The following is a 24,748-nucleotide window of genomic DNA, read 5'->3' as shown; positions in this document are numbered from 1 at the left end:
ACTAGAACAGGTGTCTTCATCAGAAAATCTCATGCTCTTCCTGTTCTGGTGACGGCTATAAATTTTGGTTTCCCTCCACTTTTTTTTTTTTTTTTTCCTCAATGACAATGGTCACCAGGACAAATGGGGTGAATTTCTCCAGCTTGGGGACAAAGAGAGAAAAAACCATCAAGTATTCTAACTCCTTACCACTTTATGCACTCTTTATCTTTTGCTCTGAGGCTATTGGAAATCTTTTTGAGATGATGTATAAAATGTTTATTCTGGTGATAATTGCAGCTTTCTTGTTCATTCTAAGTCTTTGTACTGTGTAGCTGGAAGGAAGCACAGTTTGTCCTATTTGTATTGCTGTGATCTTTATTGACTCTGAGCTTTTAGTACACATTTATTCTACAATGTCACCTTGTCCTTTCTGCTCTCCACAGGTGCGGAAAATAGCGAAGGAATATTACGACCCCCTCCCACAGTACACCTCCTGGGTAAAAGTTCTCTATGACTTCATAATGGACGATACGCTTAGCCCATACTCCCGCGTCAAGAGGGAATTGAAGGGAGAGGTCAAGCAGGAATAATGTGTGGACCTATAGGACGCTTAAGCTCATGCTCAGGGGGCTTGTGCGTGTCTTAGCTGCAGGAATATGGGTTTCCCGTGCAAGCCTGACCTCTGGAGCTTCTGGGCTTAGGTTTTTTTCACTCCGAATGCTTCTCTTTTCATGAACTAGCGATACAAATTTCTTGTCCTTTCTGAGAGCAGGTATATCTTAAGAGTACATGGGTAAAGAGGAAGCTGTAGGCTGCCATTTCTGTCCCCCCTGAAAATGCTAGTTGGGTCATGATTATCTTCACCACTTAGGTTACAGACCCGGAACCAGCAAGGAGAAAACAAATCTGAATTTGTAATCCATATGTCTGTTCCAATTAAGTGGCTTAAATATTGAAGCCATGGGGCACATGTGGCAAATGGCTAGTTATTTCAGTGTGATAGTTCAGCAATGGCAGCCTTCATGTTTCTATCATGAGTTTCCTTTAAAGCTGGGGAATTGGACAAAATATACTCATGCAGTGGGACCTTCCACACTACAAAAGATAAGTCCTTGTTTAGTCAGGTGTGCAGGGGTAAGGTATAATTGCCTTCTAGCTTCGGCAGGCTTCCTCCATTAATGCGAGTGGCCAGTGTTGCCCCTCTCACAGGTGCACTTGGCTGCAGTCACAAGCCAAGTATGTGATGAGGTTGAATGACCACCACCAACCCAGAACTTGGAGCACCAAGGGTAAGTAATGCACCTTATCTCTGCATCCCTAGACTAAACAAGCAACTAGCTCTTGCAGTCCGAAGTGGGGGGGGGGGGGGGGGGGGCGGGCACTGCAGCGGTAAATTTTGTCTTAATTCCTGGAGTTCAGTTTTAAGTAACTGCCCATGTATGAGTCTTTGGTCTAGACGTGCTTCAATAAAGGACAATATTTATGTAACTCTACTGGCATCTACTAAGCAACCATGATGTATTCCTTTTGAATTGCTCCTAGTATATGCACCATGTACGTACTTGGAAAAGACCTACGTGATCTTCAGCAACCAACCATATTTTTCTACACTCGGAGACCTCTGTTATCAAAGGGACAAAAAAAATCCGTCTTGTGGCATGCTATCTGTGTCTGCACTCATAAAGTCGCCACGTGGCATGAACTGTGTCATGTTGTTCATAGGAGCTCCCTAATCTTATCAGCTGTGTTCTTATTGACCTCTCTGCACTCTGCAATGTCTGTGGCTTTACAACCTTCTGTACAGCATGGATTGAAGCATTCAACCTCCAATAACTTGTTCCTTAACTGGTGTTGTTGTCTTAAGTTGCTTTGAAGTGCAGACGGAAGAGCTAACGCAGAGTGAAAGTCAAAGAAAACGTTCACCTGTTTTGCCGGGATTCCTAGAACGGATTTGGACTTTGCCCCTCAAATGCCCTCTAGGTAGGGTTATGTTGCAGCAGAATGGTTGGGTAGATATTTTTTTTTTTTTCCAATAAGAAAAGTAGGTTACTATGAAGGGTCACTGTCACTCAAAGGCTTGGTCCACCAAATATTAGTCCAGGCTGTGGTGGGATCCTTCATTTTCTGGCTTCTTAGTTGGGACTGCCTTAAATCTGTGTAGTCTTGCTGTTTTCTAGTATGTGTGAAAAATGTGGAAAGATTGATACTCCATTTTAACTCTTAACAGGTGAGAGGAGCAGGGAATGCCATGGGAGCATCTTGGGAATGTGGTCAATATTTCATATTCACCATCATTGCTACTCATCAACTTCTTGGTGAGGGGTGTGTTGTGTGTGGTTTTTTTTTTTTTTTTTTTTTATATATTATTGTTGGCGACTGGATCTACTTTTGGCAAACTGGATAGACGTTTTATACGTTTTCTCTAAAATGTCCAGTTGTGTTGTGTCTCAGCCAGCATCCATATTGTCAAATCCATAGACACCAGTAGTCGCAAGGTCTCAATTTGGGAGGCTCTGCTTGTCCTTGGTTTTTTGAATTGCAAGGCTGTTTTCTCACAAAGAATTCTACTGCTCCCGGATTGGTCAGTTTGCTGTGATTAGATGGGTTCACTTAAGTCTCCTTAGAACACAAAAAGTAAACCCAACAGACATTCTAACCTTCCTTTTTAAGAAGTATAGCCAAAGCTTGTTTGGCTGTACTTCTGTGGATAACAGGAGTGCAGATCGTTTTGGACTCCTGTGACCCGGTTTCAGCAGACAGTGGGCTGGCATCACAGAACCTGTTCAGGCTTGGCAAAGGTTGAGACCATATGATCAGATCCACCCTCATGTCTGAGCCTCCCGCTCCCTCCACAGCCCAGCGCTCTGAGGGGTGGTTGTCAGAGCAGAGAGCCGGTGACTGACAGTCACCAGCTCTCTGCTCAGGGAGCACTGACAACCAAGCGATTTCAGCTGTTTGATCGCTCGGTTTTCAGTCTTCGAGTCGGCGGGAGACAGAAGCAGCATCGGAGCAACTCTGCAACCACCTAAGTAAATATGATTCTATAAAAAAATTCCCATGCTTTTAATTTAGTGTAACATAGATATTGGTATCTGTATTTCCCTTGAATTTCCTGTTCCACGTGACACCAGACACCAAACCAGGAAGTGGGGGTAATTCTGCCCATCAGGGGCACAGATGGCAAGAAAAAGTTTCTAGCCTTTTCTAACTCTAAAGCCAAAAAGTTCTTTAACTGTTTCCTATCCTGTGTGGGGTGTGTCTTCTTTTCTTTCTTTCTTTTTTTTTTTTTTTTTTTTTTTTTTTTTTGGTAATCTACAGCGTCACCTTCAGTGACACTATACAGATGCTTTTTCTTGAAACCTTTATAGTTCTACATATTAGATGCAGGAGCACTGGTTGTGTCTTTTCTTTTACACTTCAAAAATAAAAAAAAAGCTGATTGACTGTCTCCACCTGAACATCAGCCCAGAGGCCATGTGACTACCTTGGCATCTGGTTATGTGATCAGCATTACAATACTGCAGGTATTCCCAGAGCAAGGTACATGGTTTTTCTTTAAACTGCAGAGTATAACCATGAGAACTTCTCCAGGTTATAAACTTCTAGATAGGACAGATCAGGGTTATGCTATCTTATTGTGGATCAGTGTTTGTATTATATAACAGCCTTTTCATGCTACAGAAAAGCTACATTTGGGCAATGTTAATACCATAGTATAGACCGGGTACCTCCAATTTACTGTCCTGCTATTTAGGGACCACATCTTGTAACATGGCAAAAAAACACTTTAATGACAAGGAAGGGTTAAAAACACTTACAAGATGGGAGTGAAAAAAGGAATATAAATCAATCCATACCGTCCAGCGGGATGCCTCCTTGGAGTAAAGACAGCTGCAGGTGGAAGTTCCAGGCGACCAGCGGTGGTAAACACAGTCTCTGATCCAAGATGGAGGGCCGTGCTGTCAGGACCAGCGTGGAATCCAGGCGACCGGAAGCGACCTCAGAGTGGGTGGTTACATGTTTCGGAGCATGCCCAGTCGCTCCTTCAAACCAATGGCTTTGGTTTGACGAAGGAGCGACTGGGCATTCTCTGAAATATGTAACCACCCACTCTGACGTCGCTTCCGGTCGCCTGGATTCCACGCTGGTCCTGATAGCACGGCCCTCCATCTTGGATCAGAGAGACAGTGTTTACCACCGCTGGTCGCCTGGAACTTCCACCTGCAGCTGTCTTTACTCCAAGGAGGCATCCCGCTGGACGTTATGGATTGATTTATATTTCTTTTTTCACTCCCATCTTGTAAGTGTTTTTAACCCTTCCTTGTCATTAAAGTGTTTTTATTACTGCACTTAGAAGCACCTTCTCTTCTGCTTCGTTTTTCCTATAGTGTGTTTCCCTCTTTTGAAATGTGATTGATGCAGTACTTCAGGAGCCAGGCTTGTACTGTTAGTCTCCTTGCTATCCAGAGCACCCTATTCTCCACACTGCTTGCATCTTGTAACATGTCTGCTAACCCCAGCACGCTGGATTGGTGTCATAAATGATTCTTTGCATAATAATAAAATGTCCCACACATCAAAGCTGGAGAAAGGCTTAGAAAAAAAAAAAAACCTTTTTGGTTTTCCTTGTGACCTATGTGGTGACTGACTTGTGACTTTGTCTACGAGGCGCATTACTACCCCCCAACCCCCCCCCCCCCCCCCCCCCGCCCCGCCCCACCCCACCCCACCCCATTCCTGATCCAACAATGGAACTTTTCATTCTTCATCTTGTTGTTAAGATTCTGCAACCATTTCAAAGAGATTATCGCTGCTAATTAAACATGCAGCAAATGAACAAAGTGTGCTGTGATGTGTTGGCGGGGTGTGCGTGGAGTCTGGGCAGATAAGTGGGTGAAGCTGTGTTTGTGAAAGGGGGGCTCTGTATTCATACAGGGAACCAAAGCGGTGCATTCTGTCTGCCCCCCCCCCAATTTACTGCTTGTGTGTGTGGCTTCCCTCTTCACCTTCCTTATTGTCAGATGATTTTAAAATCTTTTATTTTATTCTGTGAGCTTTAAAAGCACGCTTTCACTAAGCTGTAACACCCTAATTGCTATGAAGATTATTTTCTGCCATAATGTGTTTGTGGTTTTTTTTTTTTTTTTTTTTTTTTTTTTTTTTTTAGCTCTGTTAATGACCCCCTAATAGCATAAGGAGCTGAGCTGTATTTGTGTAAGAATGTTTAACATGAGCCCATTGTCATTTCAGAAAAAAAATATTTATCCATGAAAACCTATTTATACCTTTTTCGTTCCAAAGACCTATGTAGATCTTTTCCATTTTTGCTTCTGTGTGTGTCCACCATTCCCCCATCAGCATTTACCTGCAGGATGACTATATATTGCACCCCCCCCCAGGGTATAGAGAGCTCCCTCCCTGCATCAGTGTACTGTCCCCCCTCGGAGCTGTGGGTAGACTGGTGGGTCCAATTACACAAGGTTTCTGTTTCTGAGGGGTATTGAACAAAAAAAGTGAACATTTATTAAAATACTGCAGCTTACCAGTTCTTAGATGTGATGGCTGCATTTGGTGTGGTTTTTTGTTTTTTTTATTCACGTGGTGATCTGGCCATTAAGTCTACTGTTGTTCAAACAATCTGTTCTGCAGATGTAGCAGTGAGAGGTGCTTATAGTGATCGGCTTTTATTTATGTAAAAACTTTATCCCAATTTGTTAGTGTATCTAAAGCTGCAGGTATCACTCCCTTCCCCTCAGACTGATGATGCTGCTGTTTGCTGTGCTCCTTCATCCAGAGTGGAGGCACCTCTAATACAGGAGGTGTGTTACTGGCCAGATCATCAGGTGAAAACAAAGGGGGGGGGGGGGGGGGGGAAATGTAGAAATAAAATGAATGAAGCCACCACATCTAAGGATTGGTAAGCTGCATTATATTACATTGTTGGTTTTGGGTGTAATACTGCTTTAACTAGTATGAGGTCAACCACTTAACAGTTTCCGATTTTTCACACCTGTAAAGGGAAATGAATGTAATTTCAGGAAATGCTTTGTCTATGCAGGGCTCGGCTGCACATACTCATCTCCCTTTTGCTGCAGCTTTGTTTAGCTGGCCGGTGTGGAGAAGCATGTGGGTCACTCCGTGTGACTGCTGGACCAGGTGAGGATAATGTTGATCGCCCACCTACTGCCACTTGGGGTGTTCAAGTCACACATCCTCGGAGACAGTGGGACAAAAGTATTGTGTGATTCTAATGACGCCGCAGGTCCTTGGGATTTGCAGAGATATTTATGGTATGTCTGCACATGCATAGAATACCTGTGCTGGGTGCCAAAGACCTGGCAGAGATCTGCAGCTTATCTGTGCATGGGCTGGAAAACCAGGAAGAAATCTACAGGAACAAGCACTGGAAAAAAATGAATGTAATTTTACTTTGAAAACATCTGACTGTCCATACAAGACAAGACTGTCCTTAAAGTAGTAAACCCTGATGGATTTTACTTCCTCTTTTGCTCGCTGCTGCAGCCTGCAAATGAAAGGCATAATGGGCTAGTATGCATCGCATACTAGCCCATTTTGTGCCACTTACCTGCAAAAGAATCCAGCGATGTCACCTGTGTGGGCAGCGTCCATCTACTGGCCCTCTTCCTTCCGCCTGTGTGATTCGCCTGAGCCGTGTGATGTCACTCCCGTGCATGCGCCGCACGGGAGCCGCGATTAACGGCATAGGCTAGGGAAGAAATTGCACTTTAGTTTTGTTTCTTCCCTGCGCATGCGCCGTTGGAATTTCCAGCGGACTACAAGTGAAATATATATCTCCTAAACTGCGCACGTTTAGGAGATATTTCCACTACCTATAGGTAAGCCTTATTCTAGGCTTATCTATAGGTAAAAGTCCAAAAAGTGAGTTTACAACCACTTTAAAGAGGAACAACTTCACTCTACCAGTCAGTTGGACTCGACTCCTCCATAAACTGTCACTGAGAGGAGCAGTAAAGCACAGTCACTACAGCCCTTGTGCTTCTGTAAGGAGCCAGTATGGAAGCCTCCCTTTACATATGTATTTACAAGACTTCCTGAGAAACTGTTAAATAAAAAAAAAAAAATCCACAATATGATTTTTTTTTAAATTTTTTTTTTTTTTTTATCACATTTATCTATAAAGAAAACTTTGGCTTCCCTATAACTTAACACATTGTGAAAGGGGGGCTGGAGTGAAGGGGTTGACCTCATGATGTCGCACCATTTTGGAGCCTTTAGTTTGTGAGGGTGTCGGGCACCATGATTGTCATATTAGCGGGGGAAAAAAATGGCTTTAACAAGTTTGTATTGGGCGGTGAGGGTGTGTTTTTTTTTTTTTTTTTTTTTATTTTATGTCTTCATTTTCAGTTGGATCACAATTGTTCTTAATGTCTGTTAAGCTGGCTACACACAATCATCTGAGTGAAGCAGCTGACGTTCTGTCAGTGTGCACAGCTACCTGTCCAACAGAAGCTGATCTAACGACTGGCTTTTGTGGAAGGGGCATGCTGGAAAACCAGCAACCGATCAACGCTCACAGCCAATGGCTGAGCACTGATCAGTGTGTTCTGGGGGGGAGAAATTGCTGCACCAACGTGGCTTATGTTAGCTTTTTTTTTTTTTTTTTTTTGTGCAGCCTGCCAGGTTGATAAGGGAAGAAAAAAAACGGAGTGTGTGTACCCAGCTTTAGAGTTGAGTCGAGCTATTCTTCAAGACATCCACCGTCACACGTCTAATCTTTGTGTTTTGTACTGGGATCATTCCACCCCTCTTGCTCCTCCCTCCTGGGGTCTGAGCTCCTCCCACAGCTCTGCTTTTTGCACAGTGATGTCACAGATGCTTTTACAAGGGAATATCTGGGTTTGTAAAGACATTTGGTGCTTCCAAAATAGATTTATATCCTTTGTGGGTATTGAATATATTTCAAGGAATGTTTTTGTGCCCAGAGTTTAGCTTTATCCCCTCAGAACAACTTCATTGCCAGTGGTCTATGTAAGGGCAAACTAACCTTATTCTGGTAAGTATATGCCAGGCCAGATGTGGGCATGAGATGTGTTCTTTTGTTTATCAGCCCATAACTTAGAACAGCTCAGCTTTAATAAATCTTAGTGTCTTAAACAACTCTTTGTCAATCTAAACCAAACCTATCCATGACACACTTGTTGAAGCAGCTTTTTCAGTCAGTCAGTATTAAAGTTTATTTGTTGACCTAAATAAAATTTATTAAATGTCTGCATTGTTGTGTGTTTTTTTTTTTTTTTTTTTTTTGTTTTTCGTGTGTGTGATCTTGACAAGAACCCTGCATGTATTGTTTCTTAAGTTTTTGTGCTCTAATCCTTACCACACATGGTACAAATTCGTATCCTAGACGCGGTGGTGACAGCCTTTTGTTCCCTTCAGGTTGGTTTTGCAAGTTATTCTCCTGCTGACCTGCATCAAGCAGGTTTTGCATTACCATAAACAGATCAAATGTACCTCCCCTGTGAATTCTGAATGAGCTCCGAAGCATCTTAAACTTTATGCCATCCAACACAACCAAAGCCTGACAACACAGGCCGCTTAGATCCACCACAAACTGTCATGCAGGGGCCTGCCTGAGCGGATACAGATTAACCCCTGGTTCATACCTATGCTTCTTCCCCTTTTTTTTTTTTTTTTTTTTTCTGTCAGTTTTGCAGCGACACACTACAGTCAGTTTAACATGGTTTCCTATGGATGCAATTCACATCTGTGTGTTTTATGGGAAGGGCCAGGGATTTGTTTCTGGTTTTCTAGTGTATTGAAAAACGCAAACTGCACCTGGAATATGCAACCTGCATCGGTGTGGATCAGGCCTTTTTCAATAAAATAAAGAAGGAATTCATGGGACTTTTCAGGTGCAACATGTCAATTAACAATGTTATTAAAAGTTCAAAATTTCAGATTATGTACTAGAGTGAGATATTTATATTTTATATAAAATATATACACACACGATCAACACCATTGTGTGTATGTAGATAGATTGATCTCTCTATCCTTGTAATATTGTTTATAAATATTTTTATACTGTTTGCCATTTATTAGAGTGCCATGACCCTTAGCAGACAAAACATCCCCTGCAGAAGCCCAGTGGGTGAAACATGTTGGGATTTTTCATCTTAATACTGCTATATCAATGACTATAAGAATTGGTTCATAATTCTATATGGTTACAATATTTTAATTTAATTTTCCAATAAATTTTGAACTTTTGGTGACTGGTTTTGCTGGAATTACCCTTAAACAGCAGGGTCTCACTAAAGAGCCGTACACATGAGCTGAATGTCGGGCGGTATCCACTAGTTCAATAGAAAGTGGCTGACATTTGGCCCATGTGTACGGCAGTCAGTCTGCTTTCTGTTGTAGGGGCATGACCAAAAAAAGTCTGCCAATCGGCATCCAACTAGCGCTCTCAGCCTGTGGCTGAATATGTTGACCAGAGTATACAAACAAAAAGTGTAGCGCTATAATATGTCAGTCAGCAGTATTTTAAAGTATGCTGAATAATATATATCAAATGTTAGGTCTTGCTAGACCTCATAGAAAAAAACCATAAACTAGTGAAGAATCTAATATTCAAAAAGAAAAACACTAGTGACATATCCTATGTAATAAATAGTATAGATTATATGTGCATCAAAAAGGTTGAATCCAAACCCTCAACACAAAACAACAAGCATGTAAGGGTGAGGATAAGTGGTAGGTCACTGAGATCTTGAATAGTTCGTTTCATCAAGCAGAGAAATCCTGGAGCATGGACATGAAACTCATAATAGCATCTATTCTTATCTCCGATAGACTCTTCTAATAATCAGCCCGGTGCAACAGTAACATAAAATGCCCTTACCGGACGTGGTGGACTCACAGGCCGTTGGCGGTGAGTCATACGAGCTTGAAACGTAAACACGGTAAGGCGACAGCTGTTTCTGGTCCTCAACCGAAGGGTCCTGGGAAGGTCTCCAATCCCAAGCGATCCCCCCGGTTTGTCCTCCAGCAATCACTTGGATCTCAGGCGATTTGAGTCAGGGAAAGTGGGAGAAAAAAGGCTCCACATAGTGTGAATTCCGAATTATCAGGAAGTTTATTGTATAAAAAGTTCCAACAAAAAATTCAAAATAAAAACAAAGTTCTTACAGACGTAAAAAAATGTGTTTAGCGCAGTAGACAGATGGTTTAAGGTAGCGTCCTACAACCGACGCGTTTCGTCTAAAAAGACATCAACTGGGGTACAGCCAACCTCTCATCTGCTGCGCTATTTATTTAAAAATGTTCAAATTTCCATCGGGGACACCTGTGCGGCGTGACTTCCGGGTTAGTGTCATGTGAGGGTGTTCTTAATCAGCTGACTGTCTATCTAGCCTATCACAAGGTGAATACCAGCTCTAAACCAAGCCTCAGTTTGAATCTCCTGTCCAACCGATTATAATTGGGCGGTGAGGACATGTGATTACTACGTTCGAGCGTCACAACATGGTGACGCGGAACGCAAATTATTCATCCTGATTAGCTAGCCGTTTCCGGATATGTGCGTCATCGCGTATTTATGCGGTGACGTCACGCGTCAGTCGTACCCTCTCATTATTCGGAAAATGCATATAGCCAGGAACACCGTCTATCACGCAGGCGCAACAGCACGAGAGCCGAGGGTCTTTCCACCTCAGTGCGTCAAGACGTAGTGTTGTAAACAGGCACCAATCGAAAACACTTCTTCACTATGTTAGCCACTCATATCATTCCCTGTGTTTACCAGAATCACCGGACATGAATCCAATGGGCCGTTTAATATCCAGCGAGAATAAAATCACTGGGGCATAGGAATAGTGTAGGTGCGCATACTATTAAATCATCGAGGGAAAGACTTAGGTGTGAAACTATAATAGTCATAACACACATGTTCCCCCATGTTTACAACCATTGCTCCCCAGCAAAACAGTATAATCATCTTAAAAAACTACATATAATACAAATTCATATAAAAATACATATATAGGCTACATAAGGCTAAAAACCTAATGGTTTCAGAAATCCATTTGGAATGGGATATTGCACTCTTAGAACAGTACTCTAAAGACCGGATGGTCCCAAGAGGTTTAAGATGGACTATCCATCCACAGCAAGGAGATACGGATACTGAAACATGGTTTCATTATTTTAATGAGGCAGGGATCTCACTGCTGAGTTTCCTTATGGATAGGAAACGAGCAAGGAGAAGTGTTTTAGATAAGGAGATCAAAGAAATTAGGGATAAATTACTTAAACACAAATCTACTGCAGAATACATTAATTTGTCTACAAATTTAAAGAACCATCTAGAAAAAGAAGAACGGGAACAAAAAATTAAAAAACAGAAAAAATATAGTAGGGATATGAATGACTATAAAACAGGGAATGTATTTAATTGGCAAAATAAGGAACAGATCGTTGGGTCCACAGAACCAAATGGGATGGAGGTGACAACCTCATCCAATACAAGGTCGTTGGAAGTACCTGTGGCCCTCCCCCCATTTAAAGGGGAGGAGCACAGGGCACAACATCCTTATGACCCCCATACACCCAGGCATCAGTATAGGAGTCCAGCCCCTCAATATAGAGGTAAAGGTAAAAGGGGTAGGGGCAGGAGTAGGAGGAATGATGATCGTGCCTCATACCATGAACAAGGTCCTCGAGACCCCTCAACACATGGTAGACATAAGGGTCGTGAGGACTATCATCATTATGATCCATACCCTCAAATGACACCCCTTCAGACTTACAATAGATTTTCCCCTTTGAGAGAGGAACAGAATAGGAATTACAATTCTCAATACTCCTATAGAACTAGAGATAATGATTACCCAGAAAGGTCTCCGTTTAATTACAACCAACGGTTACCTAGAGCTCCAAGGACAGAGGGTTTTCACAAGCAGAACGAAAACCCCCCACACTATGGAGAACAAAACGGGGCACCAGAGGGGGGAGGTGTGCCCGTAAAAAGAAAGCGGGTATAGAAAACAAAGGTATCTTTAATCTAAGTAAAGCAACTTTTACAGAAGCTGAAAGGATTGTTCTAGAGAAAGGTTTGAAGTTTGCCCCCCCAACAAACTAAATAAGTTTTCTACATTTATTGACGTACAGAAATATGTGCGTAAATTAAACATTCAAAGATATATTATGTCAAACTCGAGTAGACCCCTTTGTTCACAGATTACTACTCACATTCAGGATTGAGCAACCCGTCACTATTCAACCCTCCAGCCCTTATAGCACCTCCAATTAAGGTATTTAGGGATCTGGTTTTAAAGGACCTTGAAGACCTTCCCCCCAAAAGGGTATATAGCGATCCAAGGTTCAGAATGGGATTAAAATCCCTATGTGAAAGGAAGGATCTTATCATCCGTTCTGCGGATAAGGGAGGGGGAGTAGTCATTCTTGATAAGAGTGACTACCATAGTGAGATGACCAGGATCCTCAGTGATTCTGAGACATACCGCCGCCTTCAAAAAAATCCAACCTCAGAATATAAAAGGACACTAACTGACTTGGTAAATACTGGGTCACAATTGGGTATTTTGAACAAAAAAGAGAAACATTTCTTAATACCAGTGGCACCGCGTATCCCTATCATGTACTATCTGCCGAAAGTGCATAAAAATGCGATACACCCGCCAGGACGCCCGATTATCAGTGGCATTAATTCTATAACTTCTCGGGTAGGGAAATATATTGATTTTTTCCTCCAACCGATAGTCCAAGCTGTCCCTTCTTTTTTGAAAGATACGAGAGACACCATTATGAAATTACAGCAGATTACAGATACGAATAACTTAATATTAGCTACTGCGGACGTCACGTCCTTGTATACATGTATACCTCAAACTCAGGGCCTGGAAGCGGTGGAGTTTTTCCTTTCAAGAGAGAGAAACATCCCCCTAACACAGAAAAAATTCATTATGGATTTACTTAAATTTGCCACAGGTGCTAATTATTTTTGGTATAATGACCAGTTTTATCTACAAACAAAGGGAGTAGCCATGGGGGCAAAATTTGCCCCCAGCCTGGCGAATATTTTTATGGCCAAATGGGAGGAGGATGTCGTCTATGCTAAAAACCCCCCAGAGTTAGCTCTATGGGTGAGGTACATAGACGATATCCTCCTCCTATGGAGGGGCAATATGGACTCTTTAGATGCATTTATTGCAACTCTGAATAAGAACCGAAGAGGGATCCATTTGACCTATGAAGCCAGCCCGTCCAGAATCCATTTCTTGGATATAGAGATCATATCCAATAACGGTCATCTGGATACTAAAACATATTTTAAAGCTACGGATCGGAATGGCTATATTCCGACCGATAGCTGCCATCATGAGACATGGCTTAAGTCTATCCCCAGAAGCCAGCTTGTGAGAATCAGGAGAAATTGTTCTCATCTGTCTGATTATTTCTTACAAGCAGAGATTTTAAAAACACGCTTCTGTGAAAAGGGATATGACAATTCCCTTATCACTAAGGAGATCCAACAGGTAGCCCTAATGAATCGGGCCTCTCTATTGGTGGCTCGACCAGAAAGACCGAAAGAACACGGAGATTCCAAGCATAAGTGGTCGTTTCTAACTAACTTTTCCATTCAACATAAACAAGTTAAGGACAGCATTAAAAAACACTGGAAAATATTGAAAAGTGATACCATTCTGGGCCCTGTGTTACCTGAACAAGCTGCCACTATCTTTAGGGGTGCTCCATCAAAGGACAGATCGCACCGAATGTGATAGATCCCCCAAATAAGATATCATATTCTTTCACAATATGAAGGGATTTTATCCATGTCGAAGATGCACAGTTTGCAAATGGAATGTCTGTCGAGCACGCAAAATCGAAACATTCTATTCCACTACTACAGGTAAAGAATACAAAATGAAGCAATTTGCTACATGTAAAACTCCTTACATTGTATATCTTATCACATGTCCGTGTAAAAAGCAATATATTGGTCGGACAATACGTAATTTTACCACTAGGGTGAAAGAACATATTACAGCAATCAAGAAAGGTAAAACCAATCATAGTGTTCCCAAACACTATGCATTACATCATGACCGTAACCCAGCAGGGACCACTTTTCAGGTCATTGATCGGTTTATACCACATTGGAGAGGGGAATCCAACGTAAGGGGAGTCTCTAGACTCGAAACTTGGTGGATACACCAAATTAAATGCTATGTACCTCATGGTTAAAACATCGAGTGGGACATTAATGCGTTTATTAATCAGTCTTAAGATTCTAGTTACGTCCCTCTTTTCATCCCTTTACGGGAAATCTCCATGATTTTGATTGACTGTGGTCATCTCACTCGGCATTATATGTCACTATCCCTACTATACTGATTCTACACGTCTCCAATATTTATAATAGCTATTTTTTACAGTAATATTTTGCTTTGTGATTTTTATATATATATATTGTTCCTCTTCCCTCCCCCCCATGTTTCCTTAAATTGGGAAGCATCTGAGATTCATTTTAAATTGTCAGAAAAGAAACATATATGTCTTTTTCCTTTGACATATGTTCCCGCTGGATGGTTAGTCTGGTTAAACATGGAGTGGATCCCTACTCTATGTGGCCATATATCTATTTTTATATATGTATTTTTATATGAATTTGTATTATAATATGTAGTTTTTTAAGATGATTATACTGTTTTGCTGGGGAGCAATGGTTGTAAACATGGGGGAACATGTGTGTTATGACTATTATAGTTTCACACCTAAGTCTTTCCCTCGATGATTTAATAGTATGCGCACCTACACTATTCCTATGCCCCAGTGATTTTATTCTCTCTGGATATTAAACGGCCCATCGGATTCATGTCCGGTGATTCTGGTAAACACAGGGAATGATATGAGTGGCTAACATAGTGAAGAAGTGTTTTCGATTGGTGCCTGTTTACAACACTACGTCTTGACGCACTGAGGTGGAAAGACCCTCGGCTCTCGTGCTGTTGCGCCTGCGTGATAGACGATGTTCCTGGCTATATGCATTTTCCGAATAATGAGAGGGTACGACTGACGCGTGACGTCACCGCGTAAATACGCGATGATGCACATATCCGGAAACGGCTAGCTAACCAGGATGAATAATTTGCGTTCCGCGTCACCATGTTGTGACGCTCGGACGTAGTAATCACATGTCCTCACCGCCCAATTATAATCGGTTGGACAGGAGATTCAAACTGAGGCTTGGTTTAGAGCTGGTATTCACCTTGTGATAGGCTAGATAGACAGTCAGCTGATTAAGAACACCCTCACATGACACTAACCCGGAAGTCACGCCGCACAGGTGTCCCCGATGGAAATTTGAACATTTTTAAATAAATAGCTCAGCAGATGAGAGGTTGGCTGTAGCCCAGTTGATGTCTTTTTAGACGAAACGCGTCGGGTGTAGGACGCTACCTTAAACCATCTGTCTACTGCGCTAAACACATTTTTTTACGTCTGTAAGAACTTTGTTTTTATTTTGAATTTTTTGTTGGAACTTTTTATACAATAAACTTCCTGATAATTCGGAATTCACACTATGTGGAGCCTTTTTTCTCCCACTTTCCCTGCCTCAAATCGCCTGAGATCCAAGTGATTGCTGGAGGACGAACCGGGGGGATCGCTCGGGATTGGAGACCTTCCCAGGACCCTTCGGTTGAGGACCAGAAACAGCTGTCGCCTTACCGTGTTTACGGTTCAAGCTCGTATGACTCGCCGCCAACGGCCTGTGAGTCCACCACGTCCGGTAAGGGCATTTTATGTTACTGTTGCACCGGGCTGATTATTAGAAGAGTCTATCGGAGATAAGAATAGATGCTATTATGAGTTTCATGTCCATGCTCCAGGATTTCTCTGCTTGATGAAACGAACTATTCAAGATCTCAGTGACCTACCACTTATCCTCACCCTTACATGCTTGTTGTTTTGTGTTGAGGGTTTGGATTCAACCTTTTTGATGCACATATAATCTATACTATTTATTACATAGGATATGTCACTAGTGTTTTTCTTTTTGAATATTAGATTCTTCACTAGTTTATGGTTTTTTTCTATGAGGTCTAGCAAGACCTAACATTTGATATATATTATTCAGCATACTTTAAAATACTGCTGACTGACATATTATAGCGCTACACTTTTTGTTTGTATATTCATTTTCACAATTAGTCTAATTGATGGTGTTGGCTGCTTGTTTTTTATTTTATTTTTTTTGGTTGGCGCAGCATATTCACTTTTTCATGTTGACCAGAGTGTTCTCCCCGGGGGGGATCAGAACACAATAGCTCAGTGGGGAGATTGCTGTACTAATGTCGGATTATGTTAGTATAGGATCTCCTCACTGAGCACTTGGGGGGGGGGGAGGAGATGGAACAAAAAAAAAAATAATCACATGGATAGTGCGTAGCAGGCTTTAGTCCAGGGGTCTCCAAACTGTGGCCCTTTGCTAGCCTTTATCTTGCCCTTAGGACACTATTCGGCCCACTGCCTTCAAAAATGGGGCACTATTCGTTCCACAGATACCAATAATGGGATACTATTCCTCTTACTAAGAGGGACACTACTCCTGCTCCTATTGACCACCAACCCTAAGCCCATATTTATTCTCACTCATGCCAGGCCTGTGACATTTTCTGCCCCTGCTGGCCACAATCCGGCCCTCCAAGTCTGTAAGACAATAAACTGGTCCTTTGCTTGAAAAGGTTGGAGACCCCTGATTTAGCCCATTCAGAAAGAACCCTCCAGCTAGTTATTCCAATTTGTGCTCCCTTGCTTATTGCTTCATCTGAGTCTCTTCCCTCTGTTACTCAAACAGTATAGGGCTTCTGAGTCTGTGGGGCATGTGACATTGCTCAGTCATAAACACCAATCGCCAGGCCCAAATGTCATGAGGGGAGTGGCAGTTGCACCAGCCACCCCGGTAAGCTCTGATACGAGTGTGGGGTCAGTGAATTTACCTTGGAGGTTGATTGATCAGCTGAAAGGGCAAAGCGACTTTACATGGTGCTTTTTATGTACACAATCTGACAGTTCTCAGGGCCAGCTGTGGCTATCTTGGACTAGCCAAGCATATGAGCTTATCCTATGTCAGTGTTTGTCAACTCCAGTCCTCAAGGTGCCCCAACAGGTCATGTTTTCAGACTTTCCATTATTTTGAACAGGTGATTTGATCAGTTTCACTGCCTTAGTAATTACAACAGACGTTTAATCTGAGGAAAATCTCTAAAACACGACCTGTTGGGGCACCTTCAGGACTGGAGTTGAGAAACACTGGTCTATGGTTACCATATAATCTGACCCAGTGTGAATGGGCTGTTTAGTGAAATTTTTTGGTTTGTAACTGGCGCCATGGAAGTCTAGGTTCAACCAAAAAAAAAATACATCAGATTCATGTAGTTTGCTTTAACTCATCTAAAATGATTGCTGTCGGCTCTGGTACTGGGGTGTGCAAATCAGTTTAGAGAACTGAACTATAGGTTCGCTACATTGAACTAGTCACTAGTGCCCTCCATCCTGTGCAAGAAAGGCTGGCTGCTTAATAGTCAAGTCTCTGACCACAGAGACTGGCGATGTACAAGGCTGGCTGCTCAGCTGATGACCAGTGGAGTGTTAATATAACACAGATGTGGGATTTTCACATCACAAGACTACATTCTGTACGGCTGATATTACAATATTGTGTTCCCTCTCTCCTGCCCTGTGTTGTAAGGAAAAGGACACTTACGGTCATCAAATTTTGGAGAAGGGTCCAGGCAAATATTTTGGAAATAATGTGCAGTATAATATTAGGTTGTATAAAAGTATGCCATGCTTTTAAACGCGTGGTCTCCAAAGTGTGATGCAGCTCTTTGCTTGCTTTTATCTGGCCCTTGGAGCATTATTTGCCCCCCAGTGGCAGCAACAGTGGGGCGTATTTCCTGACACCATTAATGGGTCACTCACTATTCCTCCCACTGACACCAATGATGAGGCACTCACTATTCCTCCCACTGATACCAATGATGGGTCACTTACTATTCCTCCCACTGACACCAATGATGAGGCACTCACTATTCCTCCCACTGACACCAATGATGGGTCACTCACTATTCCTCCCACTGACACCAATGATGGGTCACTATTCCTCCCACTGACACCAATGATGAAGCACTAAGCCTCCCAATTGACAGCAATGTTGAGGCACTAATCCTCCCAATTGACAGCAATGATGGGTCACTATTCCTCCCACTGACACCAATGATGGGTCACTATTCCTCCCACTGACACCAATGATGGGTCACTATTCCTCCCACTGACACCAATGATGGGTCACTATTCCTCCCACTGACACCAATGATGGTTCACTATTCCTCCCGCTGACACCAATGATGAGGAACTAATCCTCCCAATTGACAGCAATGATGGGGCACTATTCCTCCCACTGACACCAATGATGGTTCACTATTCCTCCCACTGACACCAATGATGGTTCACTATTCCTCCCACTGACACCAATGATGAGGAACTAATCCTCCCAATTGACACCAATGATGGGTCACTATTCCTCCCACTGACACCAATGATGGGTCACTATTCCTCCCACTGACACCAATGATGGGGCACTATTCCTCCCACTGACACCAATGATGAGGCACTATTCCTCCCACTGACACCAATGATGGTTCACTATTCCTCCCACTGACACCAATGATGAGGCACTAATCCTCCCAATTGACAGCAATGATGGGTCACTATTCCTCCCACTGACACCAATGATGAGGCACTAATCCTCCCAATTGACAGCAATGATGGGGCACTATTCCTCCCACTGACAGCAATGATGGGGACATTCCCCCCCCCCTTATCGAAAGAGGGGATACTGTCTACTCTATTTGATGGCAAGACATTTTTATAGTCCTGCTGGCCACAGATCGGCCCCCTAAAGCTTGAATTACAGTAAACGGGCCCTTTGAAAAAGTTTGAAGACCCCTGGTTTAAAGGATAACTTCACCATTACAAAAAATATATAATAAATGTATTTTTTGTTACAGGTAAAGTGCATTTAATAAATGGATATATTTATTTTGAACCTGTAAAGTATTGCACCCATGATAAGCAGATTGTGGGTGTAATGCCATGCTCCTGCAGACTGTTTACCTGCACCTCCGAGACGTGCAGACAGTTATTGAATGACTGGAAGCTCAATGGACTACCTACAGCACTCATCAGTGCCCTGGTAGTTAATTGAGAGCTACAAGCTGACAGCCACAAAGGCTGATGGTACTTGCAGTTCATTGATTCACAGGGACCTGTGAATGAATGATGTGGTCATGTGGGTGGAGCCTATCACGGCCATGCTCTTTATGAATTATGACAGCAGGTGTCACAAGGGGATGGGATTGGGAATGGATGCTGACGTGAAAACCCTAAACATGTCTGTAACCTGTTTAGAAAGGTGAACTTATCCTAATCCTGCAGTGAGAAGCATGTTTTAACACCATAAGGAATTGGGGTCCTTTCACACTTGTGCGACTTGAAAGTCATGCGATTTCGACACGATTTGTACCACGACTTTGCTGCGATTTTGATGCGTCTTGAATCAATGCCTGTGTAATCTTGATGTCTTTGGACCTCAAGTCGCATCAAAGTTGGACCAAAGTAATGCAGGGATTATTTTGAAGTCGCTGCGACTTGAAAGTGCACAGATATGAATGGTACTCATTGGGAATCATGGGGTATGACTTGTCATGCGACTTTGCATTTCCAAGTCGCAGGACAAGTTGCACAAGTGTGAAGGGGCCTTACTACACTGGCCATTTTGCAGTCTAGAGACCCTGTTGCCACACCATTAAATTCAACATACGATTGCAATTAATATATGTTATGCATAGAAAACTGTAATAGCCTGCCTTTTGTAGACATCCAAAAAGCCTCCCTCTGAGTTCACAAAAGCCGGAACTACAGAGGAGGATTCAATGCCTGATGACAGTATTAACTGTCAGCATTGAGAACAACACTGGAAACAACATTGGGCGGTATACATATGCTACAATGTTTATTTGCAACAGAACCTCTGGGGACCACCAACATTTTCTCATGTAGCACTGGTTGGCGATCGCTGTGTTAGACCATCCACATTTCGATGACTGAGTTGTCTTATCCCCTGACTTTCATGTATATGTTACATTCATTGATAAGGCAGTGGGTGTTTTTACTTTGTTGCTTATTGAAGCAGCAGATGTGACAGCAGCCCTGCAGCTGTAGATGAGTAGTTCTACAATAGCTAGCAGGGTTATACAGAAACCGCAGAGTCACATCACAATGGCAGATCAATAGGAGGAATCAATGCAATGACTTGCTGAAGTGTGTTCTAGGTTAGTGAGGACAGGGAGGCTGGCTGCCAGGAGTCAATGTCAGGGCGGAACAGTGTAATCTGTTGTTACAATACAGCATTACTCACATCTGTTTATGTAGTCACGGAATGCCTGCACAACTCTTGTATGTAGAGACAATAATGACTGAATCCAGAGACTTTAGCAAATTGCCTTCTTTCCAACCCACATACACGATATTGTCAAAAGTATAGGGACGCTTGCCTTTACACACACATGAACTTTAATGGCATCCCAGTCTTAGTCTGTAGGGATCAATATTGAGTTGGCCCACCCTTTGCAACTATAACAGGCTTCAACTCTTCTGGGAAGGCATAAAATTGTCCAAAATGTCTTGGTATGCTGACACCTTAAGAGTTTCACTGGAACTAAGGGGCCAAGCCCAACCCCTGAAAAACAACCCCACACCATAATCCCCCCTCCACCAAATGATTTGGACCAGTGGACAAAGCAAGGTCCATAAAGACATGGATGAGCGAGTTTGGGGTGGAGGAAATTGACTGGCCTGACCTCAACTCGATAGAACACCTTAATGTATGAATTAGAGCTCGCTCAACAGTGCCTGACCTCACAAATGCGCTTCTGGAAGAATGGTCAAACATTCCCATAGACACACTCCTAAACCTTGTGGACAACCATCCCAGAAGAGTTTAAAGCGGGAGTCCAGCGACCAATCTTTTTTTTTTTTTTTTTTAGGTCATTGAGACACTTTGCTAATCCCAAAATAATACTCACAGTTTGGGTGTAATATTTCCACCTCTGTCTGTTTTCATATTGAAGAATAACTTTAAAAATGTGATGCTGGCTGTTTCCATCTTGCTTGTGGGCATGTGAAGCCCACAAGCATTGATTTCCAGGATGCGGTAAATGCTGTTCATTCACAGCTTGTTCACTGAATCTTGGGAAGCCTGACACTAAGCTCCCAGGAGACAGTGCGGCGCCGGGGAAAGGCAATAAACACGCCTACTCCCATGGGAGGAGAGACAGGAAGTGCCACAATAAAACGGAAAATTGTATACTCACCTTTCCGTAATTTTCCTTTCCTGTCGCATCTTCATGGCAGCATACATGTTGGGTTGTGACTCCGCCTCCACAACCTGATAGGACCACATAGCTATAAATTAATGAATAGGCACCCGCCCCAGTATTCTCTGTATATATAAGTCACCTCAGAAGGGTGGGCGATTGTATGCTGCCATGAAGATGCGACAGGAAAGGAAAATTACGGAAAGGTGAGTATACAATTTTCCGTTTTCCTGTCGCATCATGGCAGCATACACGTTGGGGAGTAACTCGCCAGACTGGGTGGGAATGCAAAGTACATTTATTGACAAGAAACAGAAGAGTTGGCCTGTATAACGGCCCTCCCGAATTCTACTGCTGATAAGCGTGCAGCATCCACTTTATAATGGGATATGAAGGTGTTTCTGGAGGACCAGGTGGCCGCTCTACAAATGGTTTCCCCTGAGACTCTACAGTAAGCTGCCCATGAAGTAGCCATTGCCCTGGTAGAATGTGCTCTTAAGCCTTCTGGAATCTGCAAGGTGCTCAAGGAGTAGGCCTTCTTGATAATGTTCACAAGCCATGAGGCGATGGTACGGGTAAATGCCGCTTGGCCTTTTCTGAATCCGTGTGGGATGATTAGATGGTTTTCAGACTTTCTGAACAGCTTGGTTATTGAGAGGTACTGCAAAACGTTACCCCTGACATCCAGTGGATGAGGAGCGCCCTGATCCGTGACGAGGGCCAGGAGGTCAATCTCCTGGTTAAAGTGAAATGAAGAGGAGACTTTTGGGATAAATCGATCCGAAGGTTTTAGGGTTAGTCTGTCCGGGTAGATCATCAGATACGGCTCTTTGACTAGCAAGGCTTGGATTTCTGAGACTCTCTTCGCTGATGTAATAGTGATTAGAAATGAGACCTTTAGTGTCAGGTCCCAAAGGGAGATGTCTTCAAGTGGGAAGAACGGTTCTCTGGATAAGACCTCCAGGACGGTTGAGAGATCCCATGTCGGAAATGAAGGCTTCCTAGGAGGCCTTAGTTTTAGGCAGGCCCTTTGGAATTGAACCACCAGTGGATTGAGGGCCCACTTAACTCCTGTCAAAGCAGAGATGGCAGATACTTGTACTTTTAGGGTGCTGGACCCAAGACCTTTGTCCAGGCCTGACTGGAGGAACTCAAGCACTTGCGCTACTGATGGGGAAGAAGAGTCCCAACCTTGTTCCTGGGCAAAGGAAGTGAACTTTTCCAAAATCCTTCCGTAGGTACTATTCGTGGTAGACTTTCTCGCCTGGAGCAGGCTATCGACTACCTTCTGAGAGCATCCTTGGTCTAGAAATCTAGACCTTTCAGCCTCCAGGCCGTTAGGTGTAACCTCTCCGGACTCGGGTGGAGTAGCTGGCCCTGGGTTAGTAAATCTGCCGACACTGGGAGTGGAAGTGGATCCACTGTGTTCAGCTGTAGGAGGGTGGTGAACCAAGGCCTCCGCGGCCAGAAGGGAATCACAGCCAGCACTAGGGCCGCTGAATGCTTGAGCCTCAGAAGAAACTTGGCTATAAGAGGAGTTGGTGGAAAAATGTAGCCTAGGCGGAAGTTCCAGGGGTGATGGAGACAATCCATTCCCTCTGCTGAGGGAAAGGGGATCCTTGACAAAAATCTCTGACACTTCGTGTTCGCTGGCGTTGCTGCGAGGTCTATGTCCGGACGACCCCATGTCTGGGATATGAGGGCAAATGCTTGGGGGCTCAGAGACCACTCGTCGTTGGAAATGAATGTTCTGCTGAGTGAATCTGCTAGGAGATTCTGGACGCCTGGAATATAAGCCGCCCTCAGATCCAGAAGGATCAGTTGAGCCCACCGCATCACCGGGCCGACCTCCTGCATCATGGAGACGCTCCTGGTACCCCCCTGCCTGTTGATGTAGGCTACTGCCACTCGGTTGTCCATCTTTATGAGAACTTGTTTCCCTCTCAGAAAGGTGCTGAATGCCAAAAGGGCCTGGAAGGCTGTCTTCATCTCTAGAACATTCGAGACCAAGTCCTTGGTTTTGAAATGCCAGCGGCCCTGAGCCGCATAATGTAGGTAGTGTGCTCCCATCCCTCCAGACTGGCATCCGAAGTCACTACTTCCTGATGGGGAATGACTATCTGTTTGCATGTCCTGAGATTGTAGGGGTGTTTTAAAAACTGCCGCCATTAGCGCCGAGTGCTCGCGCATGCGCAGTAGCGCCGCGAGACACTCAGCGCCATCTTAGAATCTGGCAAAGGCAGAGGAGCGCCCTGAGACGACGCACTGCGCATGCGTGAGAACGCCGAGAATGCTCGGCGATCACGGAGGATGGATTGAAGGACAACAGAGCCCAGCAGGTAGAAAGAGTGAAGGGGGGGGAAGGGGGGGAGACCGCTGCACACAACTAAGCCTGTTTAAGGCTTATTTTCTGAGGCCAAAACTGGGACTTCCAAGGCCATTCCTCCAGCAAGCCTGTTTAAGGCTTTATATGGGCTGCTACACCTCAAGCCTGTTTAAGGCTTATATCATGGTCAGGCAGACAAAGTGAGAAAAGTGGGTGCCCCTGAGATCACCAGAGTGGGGCTCCTTTGATTTAGCTCGTTTAGAGGCTGTACAGGAAGGACTTCCACCCAGGGTAGGCTAGAACCTGGCTGGGGCAAAGCGGTAAGGGGGTGCTGATCCGTGCGGTCCTGACAGGTGAGGAAAAATAAGAGAATACTGGGGCGGGTGCCTATTCATTAATTTATAGCTATGTGGTCCTATCAGGTTGTGGAGGCGGACTCACAACCCAACGTGTATGCTGCCATGAAGATGCAACAGAAAAGTACAATATAAAGGTAATTACAGCGATAAAAAAAAATTTCTTGCGGCATTTGAACATTTGTGCAATTAACTGAAGGGGGTAAGATTAAGTTAAAAATTTGAGTGGAACCCCGCTTTAAGCTGTTATAGCTGCAAAGGGTGGGCCAACGCAATATTGAACATCATGTGTGTGTAAAAGCAGGCATCCCAATACTTTTGACAATATAGTGTATATAGGAATTTATAGGTTTATTTTTATTTACCAGTTTTTTTAATTAAGTCTGAGATTCAAATAGAACATAGGATAGGGCAATGAAAGCGTAAAGTTAGTACACATTTCAGTGGTGATTGTATTTACATTATACCATGAGAAAAGCTTACTTAGTGGTTAAACTACATGGGAAAGTATACAGATAAAACATTCACATAACTGTAATCTTATCCAAAGAGAAGACAACCATAGGTCAGGTGACAGGTGTTGGTTTCCTTAATAGGGAATGGGGTGAATGAAAAGTTATAATCTGTAGATTACA

At 43.4% G+C, this 24,748-nt stretch overlaps 1 protein-coding gene across 1 annotated transcript in view; it reads left to right on the top strand.

Moving 5' to 3' along the window:
* Positions 1-1,361, top strand: part of DEGS1 (delta 4-desaturase, sphingolipid 1) — a 25,855-nt gene extending 24,494 nt beyond the window's left edge. The window contains exon 3 of the mRNA XM_073628329.1: positions 426-1,361. Coding sequence (XP_073484430.1) covers positions 426-572 — 147 coding nt within the window. The 3' untranslated portion in view covers positions 573-1,361. The remainder of the gene's footprint in view (positions 1-425) is intronic.
* Positions 1,362-24,748: the final 23,387 nt, after the last annotated feature.

This window comes from Aquarana catesbeiana, linkage group LG04, assembly GCF_042186555.1.
Source record: "Aquarana catesbeiana isolate 2022-GZ linkage group LG04, ASM4218655v1, whole genome shotgun sequence".
Lineage (NCBI taxonomy): Eukaryota > Metazoa > Chordata > Amphibia > Anura > Ranidae > Aquarana > Aquarana catesbeiana.
The sequence above is the reverse complement of the archived record's forward strand: the minus strand, read 5'-3'. Positions and strand labels throughout refer to the sequence as shown.